The 24,505-nt window shown below is 41.0% G+C and overlaps 1 protein-coding gene across 2 annotated transcripts in view; it reads left to right on the top strand.

Moving 5' to 3' along the window:
- SIK3 (SIK family kinase 3) overlaps window positions 1–24,505 on the top strand; it is a gene marked incomplete at its 5' end in the record, with an annotated part of 294,724 nt that overhangs the window by 138,139 nt on the left and 132,080 nt on the right. For both annotated transcript variants that reach the window (XM_081098532.1, XM_081098531.1), the window contains 2 exons: window positions 2,706–2,822; window positions 8,621–8,684. In XM_081098532.1, coding sequence (XP_080954658.1) covers window positions 2,706–2,822; window positions 8,621–8,684 — 181 coding nt within the window. The remainder of the gene's footprint in view (window positions 1–2,705; window positions 2,823–8,620; window positions 8,685–24,505) is intronic.

Raw genomic sequence — 24,505 nt, 5'->3', positions numbered from 1 at the left:
ATTTATTAAGTGCCTAGTTCAGTGATGGCGAACCTATGACACGTGTGTCAGAGGTGACATGCGGACTCATTTTTTGGGTTGATTTTTCTTTGTTAAATGGCATTTAAATATATAAAATAAATATCAAAAATATAAATCTTTGTTTTACTATGATTGCAAATATCAAAAAATTTCTATATGTGACACGGCACCAGAGTTAAGTTAGGGTTTTTCAAAATGCTGACATGCCGAGCTCAAAAGGTTCGCCATCACTGGCCTAATGTATGTTGTAAGATCTTAATCGCTAACTTTGTTCTCATAGACGATTGGGTTTGGTTTGCTGTTTACCTTATGTGTGTCCTGTTTCCTCAGGAGGCCATGAAATTCAGAATGAGTCCACGGTGTGACGCTCCCAATTCCAGTGTGACCTAGTACTCTCTGGGGCGAAAAAGCACAACAATATTGTCAGCTGCGCTGTAGACACTCCTTCCTCCCACCCCCTCCCCCAATCCTCTGTCACTTTTTCTGATATTGTGGGCATGGACAGAAGGGATTTCAGGGCCAGTCTTTGGACAGTCGATGATCCACAAATCCTAGTTGTGCTTTCTAACCTTTTGTGCATAGTGGCACACAGAACATGGTAATATTTTTTCTGAGGTAAACAAATGAGCTTCTTTGAGACTGGAGGTGTCCATTGTCACCTACCCACAACCTGTAACCAATTTCCCAGTATGTCTGCAAGTTTCTAAGCTTATTATATACAGGGTGTTCCCCCCAAAATGTATATATACTTTGAATAATTATTAATTCCAATGGGTTAAATCTTAAAAGAAAGAAACATCAATCAAACTATCAGCTATTAAATGTGTATACATTTTTGGGGGATACCCTGTATATGAAAGTATTCTGTAAACGATAATGTGCTATTCATGATAAGATTTTATTAGTAATTAATTACTATTAAGACCAGGTATTTATTCTATAAAAAGACTTGTGTACTATGATTTCCTTGTTTTGGGAACTGTTCTTAAAGAACCAGGCACAGATGCCAGACCAGTTGCCAGAGTTAAGGTCTTGTATGTGATTTGGTGCAGTAGTGAAGAGAAGTGGAAATGGTCACGGTCATATGGTTCAAGACTTATAAGAGATCAAACAGCTGCTGAGATTTGTTAATGATTCTGCTATTTCCCCTCATAAAATTCTTTACCCTTACTTCTGCCTATCCCAGTTTTTTTTCCCAAGTTATGCCTTCTTTGTGAATTCTTTCCTTATGTCTGCTTCCTTCCTCCCAGGTGAGGGTCATACTCTATGCTCTGTGCTACATTATACCTTGTACAAAGCTTTATTGATTGCATTTCTAACACTGTACTGTTTGTTTCACATATTTCTTTTCCTACTAACTTGTGAGCTCCTTGAAGTTGTGGCTGATGAATCTTTGTAGCTCAAGCTACCCCAGCTCATTTTGTTCCATTTTTTCATTAGGCAGGCTTGACTGCCCTCTGAATGGAGCTAAGGGCTGCCTGTGCCTGTCTCCCAGGGTCCCCTCTCTCAGGGAAGCACTCCACGCTCAGTTCATCACGCTGGTCTCCACATGTTACATCATCTCCCAGCTGGAGTCCCGCACAATCTCCGTTTCTCTGGGCTAAATATTTTTATATTGATAGTTTGCTTTCCTGGTTTCTTGTTTTTGTGTAAATAAGTATGAGTTTTCTTTACCTCTCCCAGTGTTTAGCATCATAGAATTTTAAGAATTGAAAGGGGCTAGAATTTACCCACTTCTGGTCTTTAATCCAACGAATATTCATTGATTACATACTGATTTAGGCATTGATACTGACATACGGAGACATTTGGGGGCACCACAATATTTTGAATATTTCACTAAGAATAAAGAGGACGTTTAGATTTAGTAGATTTTTTAAAAAGTCCATCTTTCATTGTTTTAAAATTTTTGTGCTGCTGGGTATCTTCAGAATAATGAGCAAAATAAAAAGATGTTTTATGCTAAAGCAGTATATACAGTACAGAAAGATCTTCAGATTTTTATAGCGTTATCATTAAGAATTTGACTCCAAAGCTAAGCCACCTGGGCCTCAATCCTGGACCTACACATATAAATGTAATCTCTTTGTCTCAGTTTCCATATTTGTGCAACAAGGTTAATAATAATACAGGGTGTTATGAGGTTTAAATGAGTTAGTACTTGCAAAGCACTAAGAATTATGTGTGGCGCACAGACAATCTTCAGTACAGTATATGGTTGCTGTTGCGCCGCCACCATTATGGAGTGATGCAAGCACCTGGGGAGACATGGAACGCCCCTTCGGAATTCCTGGTTGAACCTTACTAAGTCACCTGTGTTACAGTATAAGTTCATTGTCTTAATAAGACGCCCTACATGTCATTCTCTGCGTCAAAGCCTAATGTGCCCAGACTGTAACTACATCTGTGGAGTAAGGAAGTACTTTGCCACGGGGTTTACTGTAGAAGCAGTTTAAGACATGGCAGAAGACTCGTTAGCTTTTGAGTCTGTTCCTGAGACAAACTTGGTAAAAATCAATTTCCTATCTTTTTCCAAAAAGTAAATTCATTTTCTTCATTGACATTCTGTAAACAAAATAGTGGCAACTTGTGTTTTGGGCAATATAATATTTTAAAGTGAATTTAATTTTCTTTAGTAAACTGCTTTTAATGATGCAGCAGAAATTTTCTTCCCCTGTTGTCAGGTTGCTATCAAGATCATAGACAAGAGCCAGCTAGATGAAGAAAACTTGAAGAAGATATTCCGGGAAGTTCAAATTATGAAGATGCTTTGCCACCCACATATCATCAGGCTTTACCAGGTAGGAAACCCTAGTGGCTGATTGTATGGCAACAAAAACCAGCCTTAAAAAAAAAAAAGGCCGGTGGTGAATATCTGCAGCTTGTTTTGTTTCTGTGTGAGTGTGTTCATCCTACTATTTCGCCACCATTTTATCCCCCTGCTCAGCACTCAGGTGTCCTCTGGTATTTACTACTGAGGCCTTCCCACCCAGACAACTTGTTCTTTAAAACTTGGTGCCATTCTTAGTAAAAATTACACAAAAAGGCAGAAGATGATGAGAACTTATTTAGGTCAGAATCCTAAAACAGAATGGAAAACTCAAAAGGAACAGAGAGTTTTGAGAGATGAAACGCTTGAGATGAATATAACATTATTATTATTATTATTATTATTATTATTATTATTATTTAATGCTCATCCGAGGATATTTTTCCATTGATTTTTAGAGTGGAAGCGAGAGGGAAAGACAGAGAGAAATATCGATGTGAGAGAAACATCGATTGGTTGCCTCCTGCGTGCGCCCCAACCAGGGCTGGGGCCAGGGAGGAGCCTGCCACCAAGGTACATGCCCTTGATCAGAATCAAACCTGGGACTCTTCAGTCTGCAGGCTGGTGCTCTATCCACTGAACCAAACTGGCTGGGGCAACATTATTTTTAATAACATTATTTAAATACTAATTTCTGTGATAATGTTATGATTATGATGGCAAAGGATATTTTAAGTATGGCTTTTGTATCAGTCAGAACCTACCTCTTTTCTATTCTAGTAGCGTCCTGACTTAGTTTTTCCTTTCCCAAGGTAGCATTTGATTATTTACTTTTTCTTTTTTTAAACTATTTTTATTGATTTCAGAGAGGAAGGGAGAGGGAGAGAGAGATAGAAACATTAGTGATGAGAGAGAATCATTGATTGGCTACCTCCTGTACACCGCCTACTGGGAATCGAGCCTGCAACCCAGGCATGTGTCCTTGACCAGAATTGAACCCAGGGCCCTTCAGTCTGCAGGCCGACGCTCTATCCACTGAGCCAAACTAGCCAGGGCTAGCATTTGATTATTTTGATAACCAAGAGATCGAGGCTGTGTAATGGAAGAGACTTCTAATTTAGTTTTCTTGCCTTCTCAAGAAACATGAGTATTCCATGCCATCATAAAAAAGTGATTGTAATTGCTGGAATCCCAAGGCAAATAGGAGCGGAGGATCTTGCCGTAGCAGGCTGGTGGAAGTGGTATTTTGGAAGAGGTGGGCTCTGGGTGCTTCTCAAGTTGCTTTGTGCTGGCAGCCACAAGCTGTGCCTCTGCATAGAGCACCCGCTCAGTGCTTTCTGCTAGAGCAGCCAGCACCTGGCTCTGCGGGCCATGCCCCCACTCGGTGCGTTTGCTGCCGTTGGTCTGCAGTCAGTGGTTACCGGCCCAGAAGAAATCATGTTGTGATATTGGTATGTGTGGTTAAGGCTAGAGCTTAGGGCTCTTCTCTGGCATCGAGTACTCACATAATGAAATGAACTAGATCCACAGAGCAGACTTGTTGAAATTTATCAGACTAAATTAAGTTGAATTACGCCTGCATTGTGCCCCAGAAGCAAACATGTGAAAGCTTTCTGGTGTTGCCTGAATACCTGTATCGCCAAACTCAGGGGTGTCTAACCTTTGCTTCCTTCCTGTCTGATAGGCTGAGTAAACTTCTTGACCTCACTTGGTTTTTTAATTAATCCTCACCTGCTTGAGGATATTTTTTCCCCATTGATTTCTTTTTTTAGAGAGAGTGGGCTGGAGGGGTAGAGATAGATAGGTAAACATCGATGTGCCAGAGACCCACTGACTGGTTGTCTCCCATACCCACCCCAACCAGGGCTGGGGATTGAGCCTGCAACCGAGGTACATGCCCTTGACTGGAATCGAACCGGGATCCTTCAGTCTGTGGTCTGACACTCTGTCCACTGAGCCAAATCAGCTAAGGATCTTGACCTCACTTTAAAAAAATAAATCATCTTTAAATGATTAGAGGGCTTCTCAGGCTGACCTTTCTCAAGAAGTTAACTTACAGGTATTCACCTTATAACTGAATTCTGCAAGATTACCTTTCTTACCCAAGGTTTCATTAGCCTGTAAGGATTGCCACACTTTCCAGCCTTGGCTTTGCACAGTGCTCTCTTTTAAGCTTTAATTTGGCTCTCTGGCTTGTATTGTTAATGAGAGATTCTGAGCTGCCAGGTGAATGGCTGCCAACTTGTCTTCATATCGTATCAAGACAGTTTTCAGGTCATTTGCCAAAGCTGTAGTCTCCTTGGGTTTATGAAGTTAGCCAAATACAGGTGAACTCTTGAAAAGATGAATAATAAATGAATATTTGCAGTCAGTAAAAGACCTGAGAGTAAAAGGGTTACATATACAATATGACATTTATTTTTTCTTTTATTATTTTTCTAAAGACCTGCATATATTTAGAGCACTTACTTTTTGTTATATAAATTAACATACAGAGAGCTTGCAAACATTGGGCTAATATCACCAGTATATAGCTTTTAAATTTTTTTAATTCTCACCCAAGGATATGCTTCCCTGATTTTAGAGAGATGGGGAGAGGGAGGGAGGGAGGGAGGGAGGGAGGGAGGGAGGGAGGGAGGGAGGGAGGGAGAGAGAGAGAGAGAGAGAGAGAGAGAGAGAGAGAGAGAGAGATGAGAGATACATGGATCAGCCACCTCCTATACATGCCCCCACCAGGGATCACAACCTAGGTATGTGCCCTGACTGGGAATCGAACCAGCAACCTTTTGGTGCACAGGATGACACTCCAACCAACTGAGCCAGAGCTACATAGAGTTCTTAAAAATTAAAGAGGAAAAAGAATGACAAAGTTATTAGATTGAGAAATTAAATTAATGTGAATTTATAGAAGGAATACCATGAAACCATTGAAAAAGAAGTAAATCTATCTATAATAATAAAAGCATAATATGCTAATTAAACTAGACAGCTGAACAACCTTCTGGTTGTCATTCCGGACGTCCTTCAGATGAAGCTGTGGTGGCAGGGGCCAAGGCAGAGGTGGTTAGGGGTGATCAGGCAGACAGGCGAGTGGTTAGGGGTGATCAGGCAGGCAGAGTGGTTAGAGGTGATCAGGCAGGTAGGCGAGTGATTAGGGGCGATCAAGCAGGCAGACAAGCGGTTAGGAGCCAGTGGTCCTGGATTATGAGAGGGATCCCATATTGTGAGAGGGTGCCAGCCAGGCTGGGAAACTTCCCCCTCGCCCCCACCCCCCCTCACGAATTTAATGTACCAGGCCTCTAGTTTATAATAATCTATAATAATAAAAGCATAATATGCTAATTAGACTGGATGTCCTTCTGGAAGAAGCCAGGGCTGTGAGGGAAGCCTGGGTTCTGGATGCCAGAGGGAAGCCTGGGTCCCAGGTGCCAGAGGGAAGCTGGTGCTGTCAGCGGGGGATGGAAAGTCTACTCTTGCACGAATTTCATGCATCAGGCCTCTAGTTGTAATATGATGCATAATACGTTATATGGTACTAGAGACCAGTGCATGAATTTGTACACCAGTGGGGTTCCTTGGCCTGGCCTGTGGGATTGGGCCAAAACCTGCTCTCTGACATCCCTGGAGGGATCCTGGATTGTGAGAAGGCACAGGCCAGGCTGAGGGACCCTACCAGTGCATGATCAAGGCTGGGGAGGGATGCGGAAGGTTGGCCAGCAGGGAGGGACTGCGGAAGGGCTCCAGGGCATGTCCAGCTCATCTTGCCCAGTCCCAATCGGCCAGACCCCAGCAGCAAGCTAACCTACTGGTCAGAGCGTCTGCCCCCTGGTGGTCAGTGCACATCATAGCAAGCAGTTGAGCAGCCTTAGCATATCATTAGCATATTATGCTTTGATTAGTTGAATGGCTGAAGGGTCGACCCGACATTTAGCATATTAGGCTTTTATTATATAGGATTAATGTGTAAAGGTGTCAAAGATAAAATAACTGGGAAGTAATTTAAGAAGATTATTACCTGTGAAGTGTAGTGAAAGTCTAGAATGCCTGTGTGGCTATTGAATATTAAAATGTGGCTAGAACAAATGTGGAACTGAATTTTTAATTTTTTAAAAAATTGATGTGAATGTAAAATCTGAAGCAGTTTACAGTTTTAAAAACTTTTTGAATTGATTTTGGACATATTGGGATAAATAAAATATATTATTAGAATTAATTTCACCTTTTTAAAAAACATTTTAATGTGGTTACTAGAAAAGTTAAATCATGTAGTGCTCATATTATATTTCTATTGGACAGTACTTCTCTAGAATGAAATAGAATAAGCTATTCACAATGTTTCCTCTGGGGAATAAAATGCAGGGTTTTTGGAAAGAGGAAAGCCTTTGGTCTTTGTTTATGTACTAGGTAAGCTATATTCCTATCATACTTTAAAGATATTTAATGTAAAAGGTAAAAAGGAGAAAAGACTAACAATACACTACAACTAATTTAAAAAGTAACAAGTATTGACAAAATATTTATAATAATTACTATTTATTATATTATATTACATGCTTATGTAATAATAGTTACAATATACCAAATATATATAAATATGTAAAAGCTATATATTGCCTGGCTGGGTGGTTCAGGTGGTTGGAGCGTAGTCCCATACCCCAAAAGGTTGCAGGCTCCATCCCAGCTTGGGGTACATTCTGGAGGTAGCCAACTGATGTTTCTCTCTCTCTCTTCTTCCTCTTTCTAAAATCAAAAACATATCCTCGGGTAAGCATTAAATTTTTTTAAAAAAAACTATATATACATAGATTCTAGCAAAATGGATACCAAGACAAAATACAAAGGAGTAGCTTATGTTACTTGAAGTGTTGAATACTTACATTATTGATAAACTAAAGGCCCGGTGCACAAAAATTTGTGCACTCGGTGGGGTCCCTCAGCCCGGCCTATGCCCTCTTGCAGTCTGGGACCCCTCAGAGGATGTCCACCTGCTGGTTAGGCCTGCTCCCTGGGGGATCAGGCCCAAGCTGGCAGTCAGACATCCCTCTGGCAGCCCTGCAGCCCTCGGGGGATGTCCACTTGCCAGTGGGGAGCAGGCCTAAGCTGCAGTCGGACATCCTTAGCACTGCTGAGGAGGCAGGAGAGGCTCCTGCCACCATTGCTGTACTGGCAGCCATCAGCCTGTCTTGTGGCTGAGCAGAGCTCCCCCTGTGGGAGCGCTCTGATCACCAGAGGGCAACTCCTGCATTGAGCATCTGTCCCCTGGTGGTCAGTGTGTGTCACAGTGACCAGTCATTCCCAGTCGTTCTGCTGCTAGGGTCAGTTTGCATATTACCCTTTTATTATATAGGATGGGCAATGGGAAAGAAAGTTGTCATTTCTGTTTTTTTTAAAAATAGCCAGATGTGTTTTCTGTGCAGTTTTTGAGTGATTCCCATTGTTTTTCCTCAGGCTTTTGTTTTGCTTTAGTTAGATTTTGGGGGGAATATTTTGAGCTTCAAGTGATCAATGTTAAATTTGAAGTTTTGGGTTCAGAAGCTTCTTTGCTTCTCAGTTTTGTGGCATTTAAGAGATTATAGAGGTTTCAAAGAACAACAGAAGAACTGTCTCCCAAGCAGTAAATATTACCTATTTTTCAGAACTTGGAGGAGTATTTATTTTCCCCTTTCTTCTTAGCATTTATATCTGTCCACTCCACCAATGTTTTAGTTTTCTTTAAGCAGTAATGGTTATTAATATTTCAAATGACAAAAGAGGAGTCATTAGTTTCTCTTGCTGTGATGTCAGCTGTCATTTGTGTCACTGTCTGTTACTTTCCTGCCTTTGCACCAGGTTATGGAGACAGAACGGATGATTTATCTGGTGACAGAATATGCTAGTGGAGGGGAAATATTTGGTAAGTACATTTATCACATTCTTTAAACAGCCATTGAGCACACTGTGTCGAACCTAAAATAGCTGCTCCATGCCTTGGTCATTTGAGCAGCTGTCACTGGATGCTGACCCTGAGTGCTGTTATTTCCGATCAACCAAGTAATTTTAATGGTTTTTGATTCACCTATTTAAGTCTCTTCACCACTTTCATTTCTTTAGCAAAAGTGTTTTATTTATTTATTGTGTTGACAACTGAGATTAAAGATCTCCAAGAACAAACATTCCTCTGAGCATGTGACCCAGGGCCTTTCCTATTGCCACAGTCTAATGGGGTTACCAAGAGTGACAGAACTCCCACATGTGTGGGCCTCTGTTGTGTGAGAAAGAGGCACTTGGAGCAAGCAACCTCACCCTAATGTATTCTTCAAACTTTTAAAAACTAAGACATTAACTGTATTCGTTACCATTTGTTCAACAGTTCCCTTCATGATTCATGTAATTTTGGAGGTTCTGTCTTCAGTAGCTAGTTTCTTCCTCTCACACTTAGCACAATATCAAAATTAAGCAGGAGAATTTGTTACCAGGAAATCTGACTTTTCAAGTTGGAGAAAACAGACTCAAATTTTTTTATAACAGTAATAAATGGAGCCAATAAAATTAGAGAGTAAACATTCAAATCTGGATTGACATCTTTTTATGCCTAATTATTTTCACTTTATTAAGTAACAACAGAGAAAAGCTCTTATATAATTTAGGTTTATCAAGTTTCTTTTTTTTCGGTTTTGTTTTGGTCTAAATATGAATGTTAAGATATTTCTATTTTTTTAAAAACAGCCATATTAGACGGCACTTACTAATTTAAAGTATATTTAAGAGTATGGAAGCATTTATTTAAAATGTATTTTATTGATTTTTTTACAGAGAGGAAGGGAGAGGGATAGAGAGTTAGAAACATCGATGAGCGAGAAACATCGATCAGCTGCCTCCTGCACACCTCCCACTGGGGATGTGCCTGCAGCCAAGGTACATGTGACTGGAATCCAACCTGGGACTCCTCAGTCCGCAGGCCGACGCTCTATCCACTGAGCCAAACCGGTTAGGACTAGAAGCATTTTTAAAGTGTAATCATCTTATAAATGACAGGTCAACTGTGACTGTATGGAGTTTTTTTGTGTTAAACTTTCCCCACACAGATTATAATTTTGTGTTTAAGCATCACAGGATGAGTGTGAGTCCTTTTTAAAGGAGGTATCATGATTTCTTGATTTCTTAATAATATGTTTAATTGGCTTTGTATATGTGCTTTTGCACAATATTAATCTTGGGAGAAAGAGACCATGTCATTTTAGTGTTCATGATAAAATAACCAAACACAGTACAATTCAGATCTACTTTGCTCTTTGGGAAAACAGATTTTAAAAGAAGTACAGAAAAGGTAGCAGTCTCCTGGTCACACAGATTCTTTGTGGGAATGTAGCTCAAGCCATGGGGAAGCAGAATAGTACTTCTCATAATATTATTGTAAAATATTCAGATGATGTATTACCCAAAGAAAACATTGTGACTGCAACAGGGATATAACTGTCTCATGAATTCTGATTTTTAAATGTATCTGTATAACAGATGGAAGATGGGCTTATTCAAGTACGTGAGCTGTGGAGGTAGTTAAGACCCATTTCTGAATCAGATCACTGCCACCTTTTGCTGTTTTACTTTGAGCAAATTACTAAATGATTCTGGGACTCGGTATCATTTTCTACAAAAGTAAGATCTGTAATACCTGCTTCACAGCTGTGAAGGTGAAATGAGACGGCATATGTAGAGCCCTAGCACTCTGCTTCCTCCACCTCCATGTTGAAGAACAAATGGGAGGTTGACTTCTAGCGTGATAACAGGAGGGGCTCTGCTGACCTGCTCCCCAGTGAAAATGATTTATTTAAAAAAACAAAGGAAGACGGCCCAGCCATTTAAAAACTCTAGAAATGGTCATAAGGATGAGCAGCAAATGAAGAAACTATTCAAGAACATCTATAAAAATTTGGCAAGCAATGAGAGAGTCTGGGTATTTTAATCTTCACCTGAGGATTTTTTTTTTTTAAATTGGTTGAGAGAGAGAGAGAGAGAGAGAGAGAGAGAGAGAGAGAGAGAGAAAGAGAGAGAGAGAGAGAGAGAGAGAGAGAGGAGAGAGAGAGAGAAAGAGAAACATCGATCAGCTGCTCTCTCTTGGTAATCAAATATGCATCATTTTAGATACAGGACAATGCCCCAACCGACTGATCCACGTGGCCAAGGCAAGTCTGGGTTTTTAAATCAGTACTGCTCTCTTTCCCTCTCGCCAGCTCAGCAAGATAGAGCTGCCACTGAAGGCTACTCTAGTTAGAATATAATCCCCCACTCCCACTCCTCCAATTTAAGACTAACAGCTTTCTTCCCAGAGGGCTAGGACATCAGCATTTCTCATCCTTTCTCCAGCTAGCTACCTGTTGCTGATGCTAGAAAATCCTGGGTGAATGCAGCTGAAATGTGGGGACTCCCTTTTTCCACCCTGCCCTTCCTTACGGAGTTTGGGTGTGGTGTGCTAAGAATACTGGGGCCCAGATCACTCTTGCCTCAAGTTGTAAATCAGTGGTTCTATCCTAATAGAGGCAAACTGAGAAGATCTCAGGCCGCATCCCTTCATCCTCTATTGAGCTCTGAGCTCCTCCAGTGAGAGTGTCACTCACAGGACTTTACCACTATCCCCACACCTAGCTTCAGACCCGGGCTCAGAATTTGCCAGAAGGAGAAACGGATTGTAAAACAGCTCCTAATTTCTTCAAGGAAGTGATTTTATTTGTTACAAAGAATGAAGCTCAAGCTTGAAGAACCTCACAAAAAGAGTGGAGATTGTGGTAAAAGGCATTTAAGAAAATTTTCAAGAGGCAGGTTACGCTGTTGGACAGCTAGTTTGCAGGAGAGAATCAGAGAAGCATAGAGCCTTACTGATGTCAGAACACAAATCAAACACTGATTTCAGAAACGATTGCTTCAAAGGCACCTGCATTTGATTGGATTGTTTGTAGAACAGTTTATTTTCCAGGGCCTTCTTGAAAACAATAGAGCACCCAGCCAGCAATTATTGGAGTTTAGCACTTGGGTGTAGTCAAGGATAGACAGGAAGAGAACCCTATCCAAACCATGGTGATCCAGTGATCTGAGGGTAACTGTGGAGACACCACAGCTGTGCCTTCCTGAGGAACAGCATCCATCATAAGATGAACATAATGTATGGGAATAAACTCCACTAAAATACTCCAACTGGTCACCAAACAAACAAGCTATAGCAATAACATGTCCAGAAGGTTAGCGGTACACCAGTACCCAGAGGTGCTACAATGTATTATCTGAAACTAGAGGCCTGATGCATGAAGATTTGTGCAAGAATAGGCCTTCCTTCCCCTGGCTGCTGGCACCGCCTTCGCTCTGGCTGGAGCTGCCTTTCCGCCTTTGCTCTAGGCTGGAGCTGACTTCTGCCTTAGTGCGCTGCCCAGAGGCCCGGAATGGCCAGGGTGGGGCGGGATGCCTGCGTTGTTGCCATGGCGATGATGCAAGCATCCTGGCCCGGCCACTGCCGTCTTGGTTATGCCAATTTGCATATTTCCTCCTTATTGGCTGTGGGCGCCACCATCTTTGTCATGAAGCAATGGTCACTTTGCATATTCTGTCTTTATTAGGATAATAAGAAAAACGACCAGGCATGCACAGAAACATGAAAGTGTGACTCATGCACTAGACAAAAATCATGTCACAGAAAGTGCGTGTAAGAGACCAGATGTCAGATTTATCAGAGAAAGACTTTAAAGCCTTTCTGACATGTTCACAGAAACAAAGAATCTCACAAAGTAGTAAATGATGTTACGATGACGGCCATATACAATAGAGAATATTAATGAAGAGATAGAAATTATTTTTAAAAAACCAAGTGGAAATGACCCATTCAGCTACCCTGTGTCTTTTGATTAGAGCAGTTAATCATTTACATTTATGGTTATTATTGATAGGAACTTATTTATTGCCATTTTTATTCTTTATGCCTATGTTTCTCTCTCTATTTCTTATTACAGAGGTCATTTTAACACTTCTTGCAATGCTGGTTTGGTGGTGATAAACTCCTTTAGACTTTTTTTTGTTTGGGAAGCTTTTTATTTTACCATGTATTTTTTAAATAAATATTTTTAAATTGATTTCAGAAAGGAAAGGAGAGGAAGAGATAGATAGAAACATCAGTGATGAGAGAGAATCACTGGTCAGCCATCTCCTGCATGCCTCCACTGGGGACTGAGTTTGCAACCTGGGCATGTGCCCCGACCAGGACTCGAACTGTGACCTCATACTTCATAGGTCATTGCTCAACCACTGAGCCACACCTGCTGAGCTCACCATCTATTTTAAATGATAGCCTTGCTGGATAGAGTAGTTTGGGTTCCAGATCCTTGCTTTTCATTTACTTTACTACTTCATACATTCCCTTCTTGCCAGTAGTGTTTCAGATGAAAAATCAGCTGACATTCTTATGGGAGGTCCTTTGTAGGTAATTGCTTTTCTCTCGCTGCTTTTTAAATTCTCTCTTTGTCTTTAATTTTTGGCATTTTAATTATGACGTGTCTTGGCATGGGCCTCTTTGAGTTCTTTTTGCTGGGACTGAGCTTTCTGAACTTGTGTGCCTTTTTTCCTTCACTAGGTTAGGGAAGTTTACTGCCATTATTTCTTCAGTCCCTTCCTCACTTTCTTCTCCTTCTGGCATTCCTAGGATGTTTGTTACGTTTCATGGTGTCCCACACTCGCTCAAATTGTCCTGTTTTTTAATTGTTTTTTTTCTTTTTAATTTTGAAAATATTTTTTCTACCCTGTCTTCTAATTTGCTGATCCGATCCTTGGCTTTCTCTGATCTGCTTTATATTCTTTTCAGTGTATTCTTTATCTCTGGTGTTTTAGTCTTCATTTCTGACTAGAATTTCATAGCTTCTATATCTTTATTCATGGTATTGAACATCCTTATAATCATTACTCTGAACTCTATATCTGGTAATTGCTTATCTCCATTTCATTTAGCTCTTCTGGAGAATTCTCTTATTCTTTCACTTGAGATTTGTTTCTTTGCCTCCCCATTTTGGCTGTCTGTTTGGGCTTGTTCCTATGTATTAGGTAGACCTACTACAACCCCCAGTCTTTTGGAGGGTCTCTGCTGCAGGCCAATGTCAGACACTGTTTGTGACTGGCCCCGAGTACCCTGGTTGGAGCTATCAGTGCTCCACACCTTGTGGCTCCCTTTGCTGGGGCTGGGTGCTTTTGGAAAGGACCAAGATGTGCACCAAGGTCTGCTTTCCTTGCCTCCGGTCCAGAAGCAGATCAGACAAAGACTCAAAGCACCCAGTTATCCACCTCTGCCAGCAGGCTGATTGTTATTCTCAGTCTCTTAATGAGCCGCAGGCTGTAGACCACAGCAGGGAGTAAATTCTACAGGGTGGTGCCAGAGGTTTTCAAATGGGTGGGACATTTGCCCCCACCCCCTCAGCTAAAGCTGCCTGAATGAGAAAGAGGTACTCTGCAGTATGGGGAAATAACTTAGCACAGGGATCCAGGCTGCTGTCCTCTGAGCTCTACCCCCAGAGCCACCAACCCCCCGATTCTCCTCACACAGTTCTAGCCCACCCTGCCCTCCCTCTGCTCAAGGTGAATGGCTGCACATGAAATTTTGTGCATTGGCCTTTCAAGAGGGTGCTTGTATTTCCAGCCATCTGTCCTGGTGGACAGAAACCCTGCTGCTTTTCACAGCCAGATGTTATGTGAGCACCTTTCCCAGTTCTGGTGCTCTGGACTAGGTAGCCCAGCTTGGGATTTAGACCCCAGCTTTCTCAGGGCGAACCCCCTCCAGCTGAGATATCTCTCTGGAACTTCGTCTGCTGCCAGAGGGAGCCTGGCTAGCCCTCTGGCACCTCTGCACTTCCTACCCTTCTGGATGTGTCCTCCTCTTTACATCCTTGCTTATAAGGGTTCTTTCCAGCTGGTCTTAAGTTGGTTATTCAGGATGATTTTTCTACACTTGAGTTGTAATTCCAGTTTGATCCTGGGAGAATGTCAGTGTACCTTTCATTTAATCTGCTGCCATCTTGGAATCTCCAAAATGGAAATTAGAATTGAAAAGTAAAGTAATAAAAATATTCATTAAAGAGGCTTAAATATAGACAGGAGAAACCAAGATGGCGGCATAGGTAAACACCGGAAATTGCTGCCTCGCACAACCACTTCAAAAATACAACTAAAAGAGAAAATGGACATCATCCAGAACCACTGGATGGCTGGCTGAGTGGAAATTCTACAACTAGAAGGAAAGGGAAAAGCACACTGAGACTCAGAGGAGGTGCGGAAGTAAAGTGCAGAGGTATGTAGGCGAATGTGGAAAGGGCTGGCAACTGAGGACACTGTTGTCTTTTTCAATCAGGAGGGAGCCTCAAGCTCCTGACTGCTCTGAACTCCAGTTCCCGGTGAGTCTCTGGGGACCCAGACTCATACGGGGAGAAACTGGACTGTCTGGCATCTGTTGGAACTCGAGGGCAGCTTTCTCTCTGAGGTGCTTGCAGCGATTACCGGGACACTGAGATGCAGGACCTCTTAGGGTAGGACTGAGGATCAGCCATAGCTGTTTTCTCCACCCTGTTGATTCCCTGAGACCTTGCCCCACCCAAGCTGTGGGCAGAGGCTTTTGCATATGAAAGGCCTGGCCCTTTGCAATCTGAGAATTACCTAACAAACTGCAGCTGAGTCAGAGAGACCCAGAACATCCAAAAGTAGGCCCAAGGTCCCACAGCAGCTTGCATTGCTTCACAGCTGGGCCTCATCTGGGTACCTCCAAATCCCAAACAAAGAAGAGGAATCTGCAGATCTCTTCATAGCTCCTGCTGGGTAGCCTTAGGCAGAGGCTAAATTAGCACCTCCTTAGAGATCCAAGAGCCAGTGTACCCAGTGGTCAGAGTGGGACCGTCCAGATTACAACTCCTCAGATCCATAAGAGACACACTCAGGGGGCAGACTCAGTGAGCACCAAAGCCTCACAGAAGCAAGTCTTGCCCCAGAAGGGTGTTTCCAGCACAGAAGTTCTCCCACTGCAGACACAGCTGATTCTCACAGCCAATTGGCCTGGAGGTCAATTCCTCCCAGTGATACCAACTACAATCAAGGCTTAACTACAACAAGACTGTGCACACAGCCCACAAAGGGGTGCACCAAGAGTATCCACCTCAGGTAATTGGGGAGGCTGAGCCACTGGGCCCTATAGGACACCTAGCACAGAAAGCCACTCTATCAATACAGGGAAGCATAAAAAATGTGGAGACAAAGAAACAGATCACAAATGATAGAAATGGAGGAAAGCAAATGACTAGATATAGAGTTCAAAACCATGGTTATAAGGTTTTTCAAGAATTTTCTAGAAACCGTCGATAAATTTAAAGAGACCTTCAATAAACCTAGTGAAACCCTCGAGGATATGAAAAAGGACCAACTAGAAATTAAGCATACACTGACTGAAATAAAGAATATTATACAGAGATCCAACAGCAGACTAGAGGATCGCAAGAATCAAGTCACAGATTTGAAATACGAAGAAGCAAAAAATACCCAACTGGAAAAACAAAAAGAAAAAAGAATCCAAAAATATGAAGATAGTGTAAGGAGCCTCTGGGACAACTTCAAGCGTACCAACATCCGAATTATGGGGGTTCCCGAAGAAGAGAGAGAGCAAGATATTGAAAACCTATTTGAAGCAACAATGACAGAAAACTTCCCCTACCTGGTGAAAGAAATAGACTTACAAGTCCAGGAAGCGCAGAGAACCCCAAACAAAAGGAATCCAAAGAGGACCACACGAACACACATCATAATTAACCCTTTGTGGTCGTATTAAATTTGTACATGGGTGTCGTACTGGTCGGAATTAATTTCCATTGAGATAGCAGTGATACATAATATTCAAGATTATGAAGGATAAACAAGATTTATTAATTCTTTTTTGGAACTACGTCACTACTAGTAGAATCACTACAAACGTTATCACTTTCTACGTCAGAGTCAGTATTCAAGGTGCCAAAATAAAACTCTTCATCGTTACTTTCAGATTCGCAGTACACTTCTTTCAGTAACTTTCTTTTTGCCATTTTGGAGTATTATTTTGAAATATCTTAACAAGCGAGAATGCCTAATTACAGTTAAACGTAATTTGTAAAGCTTTATTTGAAATTCTGCGAAGTATGTCCGAAGCTTGTTGATTTCTTCACTCTCAAGAGGCGACTGACTCACCACGGTGTTTTGCATGGCGAGTGTGGAACGACTGCGTTTGTTTATATTGAGTTTCGATATCTCTGATTTGTTGGGGCAATGTTTTGGTTCATGACAAGGTCGCTTAGACACTTAAGAGCTTTCAGAGAAATAGAGTTAAGATTTGTACGGTTCCTTGCTGTGGTGGCTGAGAGCAGACATACGACCGGAACGGTAAAAAAGCTTTGGTGGCTGTGAGTAGACAAATGACTGCAAAGGGTTAAAATGTCAAGAGCAAAGACAAAGAGAGAATCTTAAAAGCAGCAAGAGAAAAACAGTCAGTTACCTACAAGGGAGTACCCATACGACTGTCAGCTGATTTTTCAACAGAGACTATGCAGGCCAGAAGGGAGTGGCAAGAAATATTCAAAGTGATGAATACCAAGAACCTACAACCAAGATTACTTTACCCAGCAAAACTATCATTCAGAATTGAAGGTCAGATAAAGAGCTTCACAGATAAGAAAAAGCTAAAGGAGTTCATCACCACCAAACCAGTATTATATGAAATGCTGAAAGGTATCCTTTAAGAAGAGGAAGAAGAAGAAAAAGGTAAAGGTACAAATTATGAACAACAAGTGCACATCTATCAACAAGTGAATCTAAAAATCAAGTGAATAAATAATCTGATGAACAGAATAAACTGGTGAATATAATAGAATCAGGGGCATAGAAAGGGAGTGGATGACTATTCTTGGGTGGTGGGAAAGGGGTGTGGGGGGTACGGGATGAGACTGGACAAAAATCGTACATGTATGGATGAGGACAGTGGGGAGGGGGGATAAGGGCAGAGGGTGTTGTGGGGACCGGGTGGAGGGGAGCTATTGGGGGAAAAAGGAACAACTGTAATAAAAGAAACAGACTTAGCAAAAAAAAAAAAAAAAAAGAGAGAGGCTTAACTATAGATTTGAACTGAAAGAAGCAAAAGAAGTGATTTTATAGATAGATTGATAGACATTATGCAAATTGAAGATCAAAGATAAAAAATATTAAGAACAATGAACAGAGCCTCAGATAAATGAGAGAGAGACAGAGATAGCAGAAAAACTTCCACAAATTTATTGAAAAACAACCTACATGCCTAGGAAGTTCAGCAAAATCCAAGCAGGATTAATTGCCATGAGATCCACAAAGAGAAACATCATAGTATGAATAGTGATAGTAAAAAGCAAGGAGAAAGTATTGAATGCATCAAGAGAAAAACGATGTGTCACTTAAAAGAAACCCATTCAGATTAGCAGCATATTTTTCAGCAGAAACAACAAAGGCCAGAAGGCAACAGGATAAAACTTGTAAAGAGCTCTAAGCTCCCTCAGCCCTTTCCCCCCCAATAAAACCTGTTAACCAAAATCCTATGTCAACCCGTGAATGTGGGTCGTGGTTAGAACATTGGCCTGTGGACTCAAGGGTCCTGGTTCCATTCCTGTCAAGGACATATACCTCGGTTGCAGGTTCCTCCCCGGCCGGGGACCTGGTCATGGCATGTACAGGAGGCAACCAATCAATATGTTTCTCCCACATTGATGTTTCTCTCTGTCTTTCCCTCTCTCTTTCCCTCTCTAAAAATCAATGGAAAAATATCCTTGGGTGAGGATTTAAAAAAAAGAAAGAAATTGAAATGTAGACTTCTGGTCAAGATAGCAGCAAAAGTAAATGCTGTACTCACCTTCTCCCACAATCACATCAAAACCACAACTAATCTACCTGTTGTGGCTCAGTGGTTGAGCGTCAACCCATGAACGTGGGTCATGGTTTGATTCCTGATCAGGGCACATGCCAGAGTTGTGGGCTTGATCCCCAGTGTGAGGCATGCAGGAGGCAGCTGATTGATGATTATCTCTTGTCATTTATGTTTCTATTGTCTGCTCTGAAATCAATAAAAATATATTTAAAAAAACAGCAACTAGTCTACAGAACAATCATCATTCTGAACCACCTGAAATCTGGATGAATGGAAGTCCTACAACTAAGGAATTAAAGAAGAAGCCACATTGAGGCTGGTGAGAGTCAGAGATGTGGAACATGCTGGTCCCATACCCACTGTGGCAGATAAAAATTGGGAGGTATATCTCACCTGCAGAGGTCCCGCCTGAAGAGTGAGGGGTCCCACTCCCACATCAGGCTCTCCGTCCTGGGGTTCCAGTGCTAGGAAGAGAAGCCCCTATAACTTCTTGCTGTAAAGACCTGCAAGGATGGTAGCTGAATGAGATGGAGACAGCTGGCTCTCCAGGCAGTTCCTCTTAAAGCGCCCTTGCCTGGGAGACATAGCAGCTCTACCTAATACATAGAAAGAAACACAGGGAAGCTGCCAGAATGAGAAGACAAAGAAACATGTCCCAATTGAAAGAATAGAACAAATGCCAGAAAAAAAAAAATAGGAGACAAGCAGTCTTTTACCAGATGCAGAGTTCAAAACACTGGTTATAAAGATGCTCATGGAACTTAGTGAGAACTTCAACAGTATACAAAAGGACCACTTGAAGAATAATTTACAGGGGAGTAGAGAAAGCCAAGAATCAAATCAGCAATTTGGAACATAACGAAGCAAAAAGCATCCAATTAGAACATCAAAAAGAAAAAAGAATTTTTAAAAATGAGGATAATATAAGGAGCCTCTGGGACAACTTCAAACTTACCAACATTTTCATCATGGGGGTGCCTGAGGCAGAAAAGAGAGAGCTAGAAATTGAAAATCTATTTGAGAAAATGACAGAAATCTTCCCTAACCTGGTGAAGGAAATAGGCTTACAAGTCCAGGCAGCACAGAGAGTCCCCAACAAGATGAACACAAAGAGGCCTGCACCAAGACACATCATAATTAAAATGCCAAAAGGTAGAGACAAAGAGAGACTTTTAACAGCAGCAAGAAAAAAGCAGTTAGTTACCTACAAGAGAGCTCCCATAATAGTGTCAGCTGAGCACTGGCTGGGTAGCTCAGTTGATTAGAATATTTTCCTGACATGCCAGCATCTGGGTACAAACAAGAATTGACCAATTAATGCATAAATAAGTATAAAAACAATTAATGTTTCTTTTCCTCTCAAATCAATAAATTAAAAATAATCTTTCTTTTTTTTAAAGACTCTGTCAGTTTCTTAACAGAAACTTTGCATGCCAGCAGTGATTGGCCTGTGGGGATCAGGCTGAAACCAGCAGTCCAACATCCCCTGAGGGGTCCCAGATTGCGAGAAGGTGCAGGCCAGGCCGAGGGACCCCACTGGTGCACAATCGGGGCCGGGGAGGGACTGTGGTAGGGTTCCAGGGCGTGTCCAGCCTGTTTCTCCTAGTCCCGATCAGCTGGACCCCAGCAGCAAGCTAACCTACAGGTTGGACTGTCTGCCCCCTGGTGGTCAGTGTTCATTATAGCAACTGGTTGACCGGTCGGACACTTAGCGCATATTAGGCTTTTATGATAGAGGATTATTTAATGGGTTCTCTCTGCCACTAGACAACAAACTCAGCAAGTTTAGGAACCATGTTTGCTTTTGCTCACCATTGTATTATTTCTCTTCTTGCTTTCTAGTTTATACTGTGGATTCAAATATTTACTGAGGGAAATGATGAGTAACTGTTAGTTGAATGAATGAGTGAATAAATGGTGAACCAGTAGTGTAAAAAAATTGAATTTCATCTTAAGCATTGCTGTATGAGGAAGAATTGATATAGAACAAGACCAGTTAGGAAGCTGTCTAGTAAAATTTGAGAATGAGGAGGTTTTTTGTTTTTCTTTCAGGCTCTTTTTAACATTTTATTGAGCTATTGGAGTGACATTGGTTAATAACATTATCTAGGTTTCTAATGTATAGCTCTGTAAGATATCAGCTGTATATGGTGTTGTGTATTCTCCACCCAAAGAGAAAGATGAGCTATTGAAGTAAGGTGGTACCTTCATCTATTTCAATTTACCTTCACAGTAATCTTGTGTTGTAGATATTTTCATCATCATTTTACAGACAAAGAAACTGACGTTCAAAGAGGCTAAATAATCTGCCTAAGGTTGTGTAATTAACCAGTGATGGAGCTGAGATTTAACTCAAGGACTATCCAGCTCCAGAGCACATATTCTTTCCTGTTCACTGTTCTGTTCTTCCATATAAAAGGACTTCACTTAAGTGTTTCTGGGAGGACTTTTGATTATAAATATGAGCCAACTTTCTGTTTTGAAAATTCAGGTCATGGGCATAGCAGCAAAACAATCTTAAACTGAAGTATTTTTTATCCTCCTATTAATAAACCTCCACTGAAAGAGAGGTTGAGCCTTAGCCACTTTGTCTCAGTGAATAGAGTGTCTACCTGTAGACTAAAGGGTCCTGGGTTCAATTGTGGTCAAGGGCACATATTGGTAGCAGGCTCGATCCCTGGCCCTGGTCAGGGTGTGTGCAGGAGGCAACCAATCAATGTTTCTCTCTGTTTCTCCCTCTCCCTTCCACTCTCTAATAATCAGTGGGAAAATATCCTCAAGTGAGGATTAACAACAGCAACAAAAAATGAAAGAGATGGTGAGACATTTTCTTGGAAGAGTTGCTACTACTGTGAGATGGAAGCACAGACAATAGCTTGATTACAGAACTAATAGTTAGAAATTTGCATTTTCTCTTCTTATATAATGACAACTGCAGCTTCTCCCCTCAAGGCTTTTTATTTCATCATTGTTTATGAAAAAGAATTGGCCAATTTTCCTAAAATTTTAGATAATTAAGCATATCAGTGGTTTACTAAACTTTTTGAAAGTTACAGTACTAGTTAAAGGAGAAAATGAGTAAGAGGGTATGAAGATGATTTTTAGATCTTTGACCCAGTTATTGGGTGAGTGGTAGTGTCATTTACTGAGATAGAGAATCCTAGGGTTAAAAACTGTTTTTTTTTTTTACATAATTAAGTTTGAGGCACCAGGTAGGTAAAGGTTGTCCATTAAGTAATTAGCTCTATTAATCCCGAAATCAGGAATAAGATAGAGCCTAGGATTCTGTTTCCATTAGCAGATGTGGTAATCAAAATGGGATAATGCGGAAAATAGGTTTAAAGATGAAGCCCTTAGTACTATAAGTAATTAAATTGAAAGTGAGGCCGTGAAGTATATGAAAAAGCTGCTGCTGATAAAGTAAGATTGTGGTAAAGGAAAATAGGAATTTCAAAATGGAGCAGGGGTAAGTGCTCTGGAAAAGTCAAATATAATAAGGACTGAAAGGGAGCCACCATCTTGATGACAGTGCTGTTCTCTTCAAGGGACTGTCTTACTGGTGTAACAAAAATAGTCACATGCAGTGGCTAAAGTGTGAGTGCATAGTGAGGAAAGGGAAACAGATGTTACCAGTGTTTCCTAACCTTCATCATATAACATATTAACAATACATTTTAAATTGCTTACTCCAACTTATCCAAATACATTTATATAAATAAATGTTATCTAACTATAATATAACAACTGTGTTCTAAAGTACATATAGATGTACTGGTAGAAATTGAAAATAAGATAAACAGAAGTGACAGGACTTCTGACAATAACAGAGGAAAGCAGTTGACAAATCTTCTCCTAAAGAGAAAATATAGAACTGAATTGTCAAAAATGACCATTTAGGGGTCGGAAGATGAACCAATGGCAAACATCAAGTTGGGAAGCTTTAATGCATGAAAATATTTTTTTTTATTAATCCTCATTAGAGGATATTTTTCCCATTTTTAGAGGGAGAGGGAGAGAGGGAGAGAGGGAGAGAGGGAGAGAGAGAGAGAGAGAGAGAGAGAGAGAGAGAAACATTGATGTGAGAGAGACACATCAGTTGGTTGCCTTCTGCATGATTGGGCCAGGATTGAACCTGCAACTGAGGTATGGACCCTTGACCAGGAATCAAACCTATGATCCTTTGGTGCCTAGGCTGACACTCTTACCACTGAACACACCAGTCAGGGCAAATTTATAAAAATCTTTGAATGTGTGATAAGAACAGTGGGACTCTTTGGCCTTCTTGCTGGAGCCCCTATACCCTTCCCCTCGCCTTCCCAAGGGGGATCATAATGTAATCAAGGTTGACTAGTCTTAAACCAGCAGCTTTGTTGCCACAAGTAGCAGATGTGCTTGGGAAGGGAAGACCCAATGCCCAGTCATGCAAGTCAGTTTGGTAGCAAGTTTGATAGTAAGTTTGGAAGGAAACTAATGTGGAAGGCTCATAGCCTTGATAACTAGAAGTGGTGGTCTTGTTAGGGACAAGCAACAGAGTGGTTGACTAGCCAGAAACTTTGTAGTGAAATCCTGTTAATGAGAGAACTCCTACAGAATAATATAAGTTCTCTGTTCATCTCTGCTTTCCTGGGGTACTGGCATCAATTAGGAAGTCCTGAGAGAACCCAGCAAAGAGGAAACTCTGAAGCAGACTTTGAAACTTGTGATCTTTGAATGCACTCCTCAACCCACCAACAGATTTGTCAGCAGTGGGCACCAGCTATTGGCTTGATTACTAACTGATGTAGACATAGGGATGACCTTAAGGAAATCAAGCTAAAAAAGAAAAATAAGAATTAAAAAAATATATTTAGCAGAGAATGGCTACACACCAGAGGGAGGCAGATTCTCAAATTATTTCCAAGCAGGTCACTACAAATCAGAACAAAACAGAAGAAGAACAACAACAGTCCTGGGTGGGGAGGTGGAATCATAATCTAGAATTGCTTTAACATATTATCTATAATACCCAGTTTTATAAAAAGAATTCTACAGGTTGTTTAAGAAAAAAACCTGGGAACATGTGATCCATACTCAGGAAGAAAAGTAATCAATAGAAACTTTCTCTGAGTGAGTCTAGATCAGTGGTCGGCAAACCGCGGTTCGCGAGCCACATGTGGCTGTTTGGCCCCTTGAGTGTGGCTCTTCCACAAAATACCACATGCGGGTGCGCACATTCAGTGCAAAGTTGACTTAAAACTTTAAGTAAAGTTTATTAAGTTAATTTTAGGGAAGGTTGTAGAGTGAAAGAAGATGTAGTGTCGAGGATTGAGAAAGGTATGTTGAGATGGTTTGGACATATAGAGAGAATGAACGAAAGGAGATAGACGAAACAAGTATACAAGACGAGTGTGGATGGGAGAGTTGGAAGGGGTCGACCTCAGCGAACGTACCTCAATCAGATTGAGGACACTTTTAGCAAAGGCCAGCTTAGGAGTACCCTAATTAAGTTAATAACAATGTACCTACCTATATAGTTTAAGTTTAAAAAATTTGGCTCTCAAAAGAAATTTCAGTCGTTGTACTGTTGATATTTCGCTTTGTTGACTTATGAGTTTGCCGACCACTGGTCTAGATGATGTTGTTTTTAGCAAAATCTTCATGGCAGGTAATGTAAGTTTGTTCAAATAAGTTTGCTCGGTAGCAAAATGGAAACTATAAAAAGAACAAAATGGAAATTCTGAAGTTGAAAAGTAGAATAACTGAAATGAAAAAAAAAATCACTAGATGAGCTCACTAGCAAATTTGAGATAGCTAAAGAAAAACCAGCAAAC

Source organism: Myotis nattereri (assembly GCF_964212035.1).
Source record: "Myotis nattereri genome assembly, chromosome: 9".
Classification (NCBI taxonomy): Eukaryota; Metazoa; Chordata; class Mammalia; order Chiroptera; family Vespertilionidae; genus Myotis; species Myotis nattereri.
Note: the sequence above shows the minus strand (reverse complement) of the source record. Positions and strands in the feature narration are given on the sequence as shown.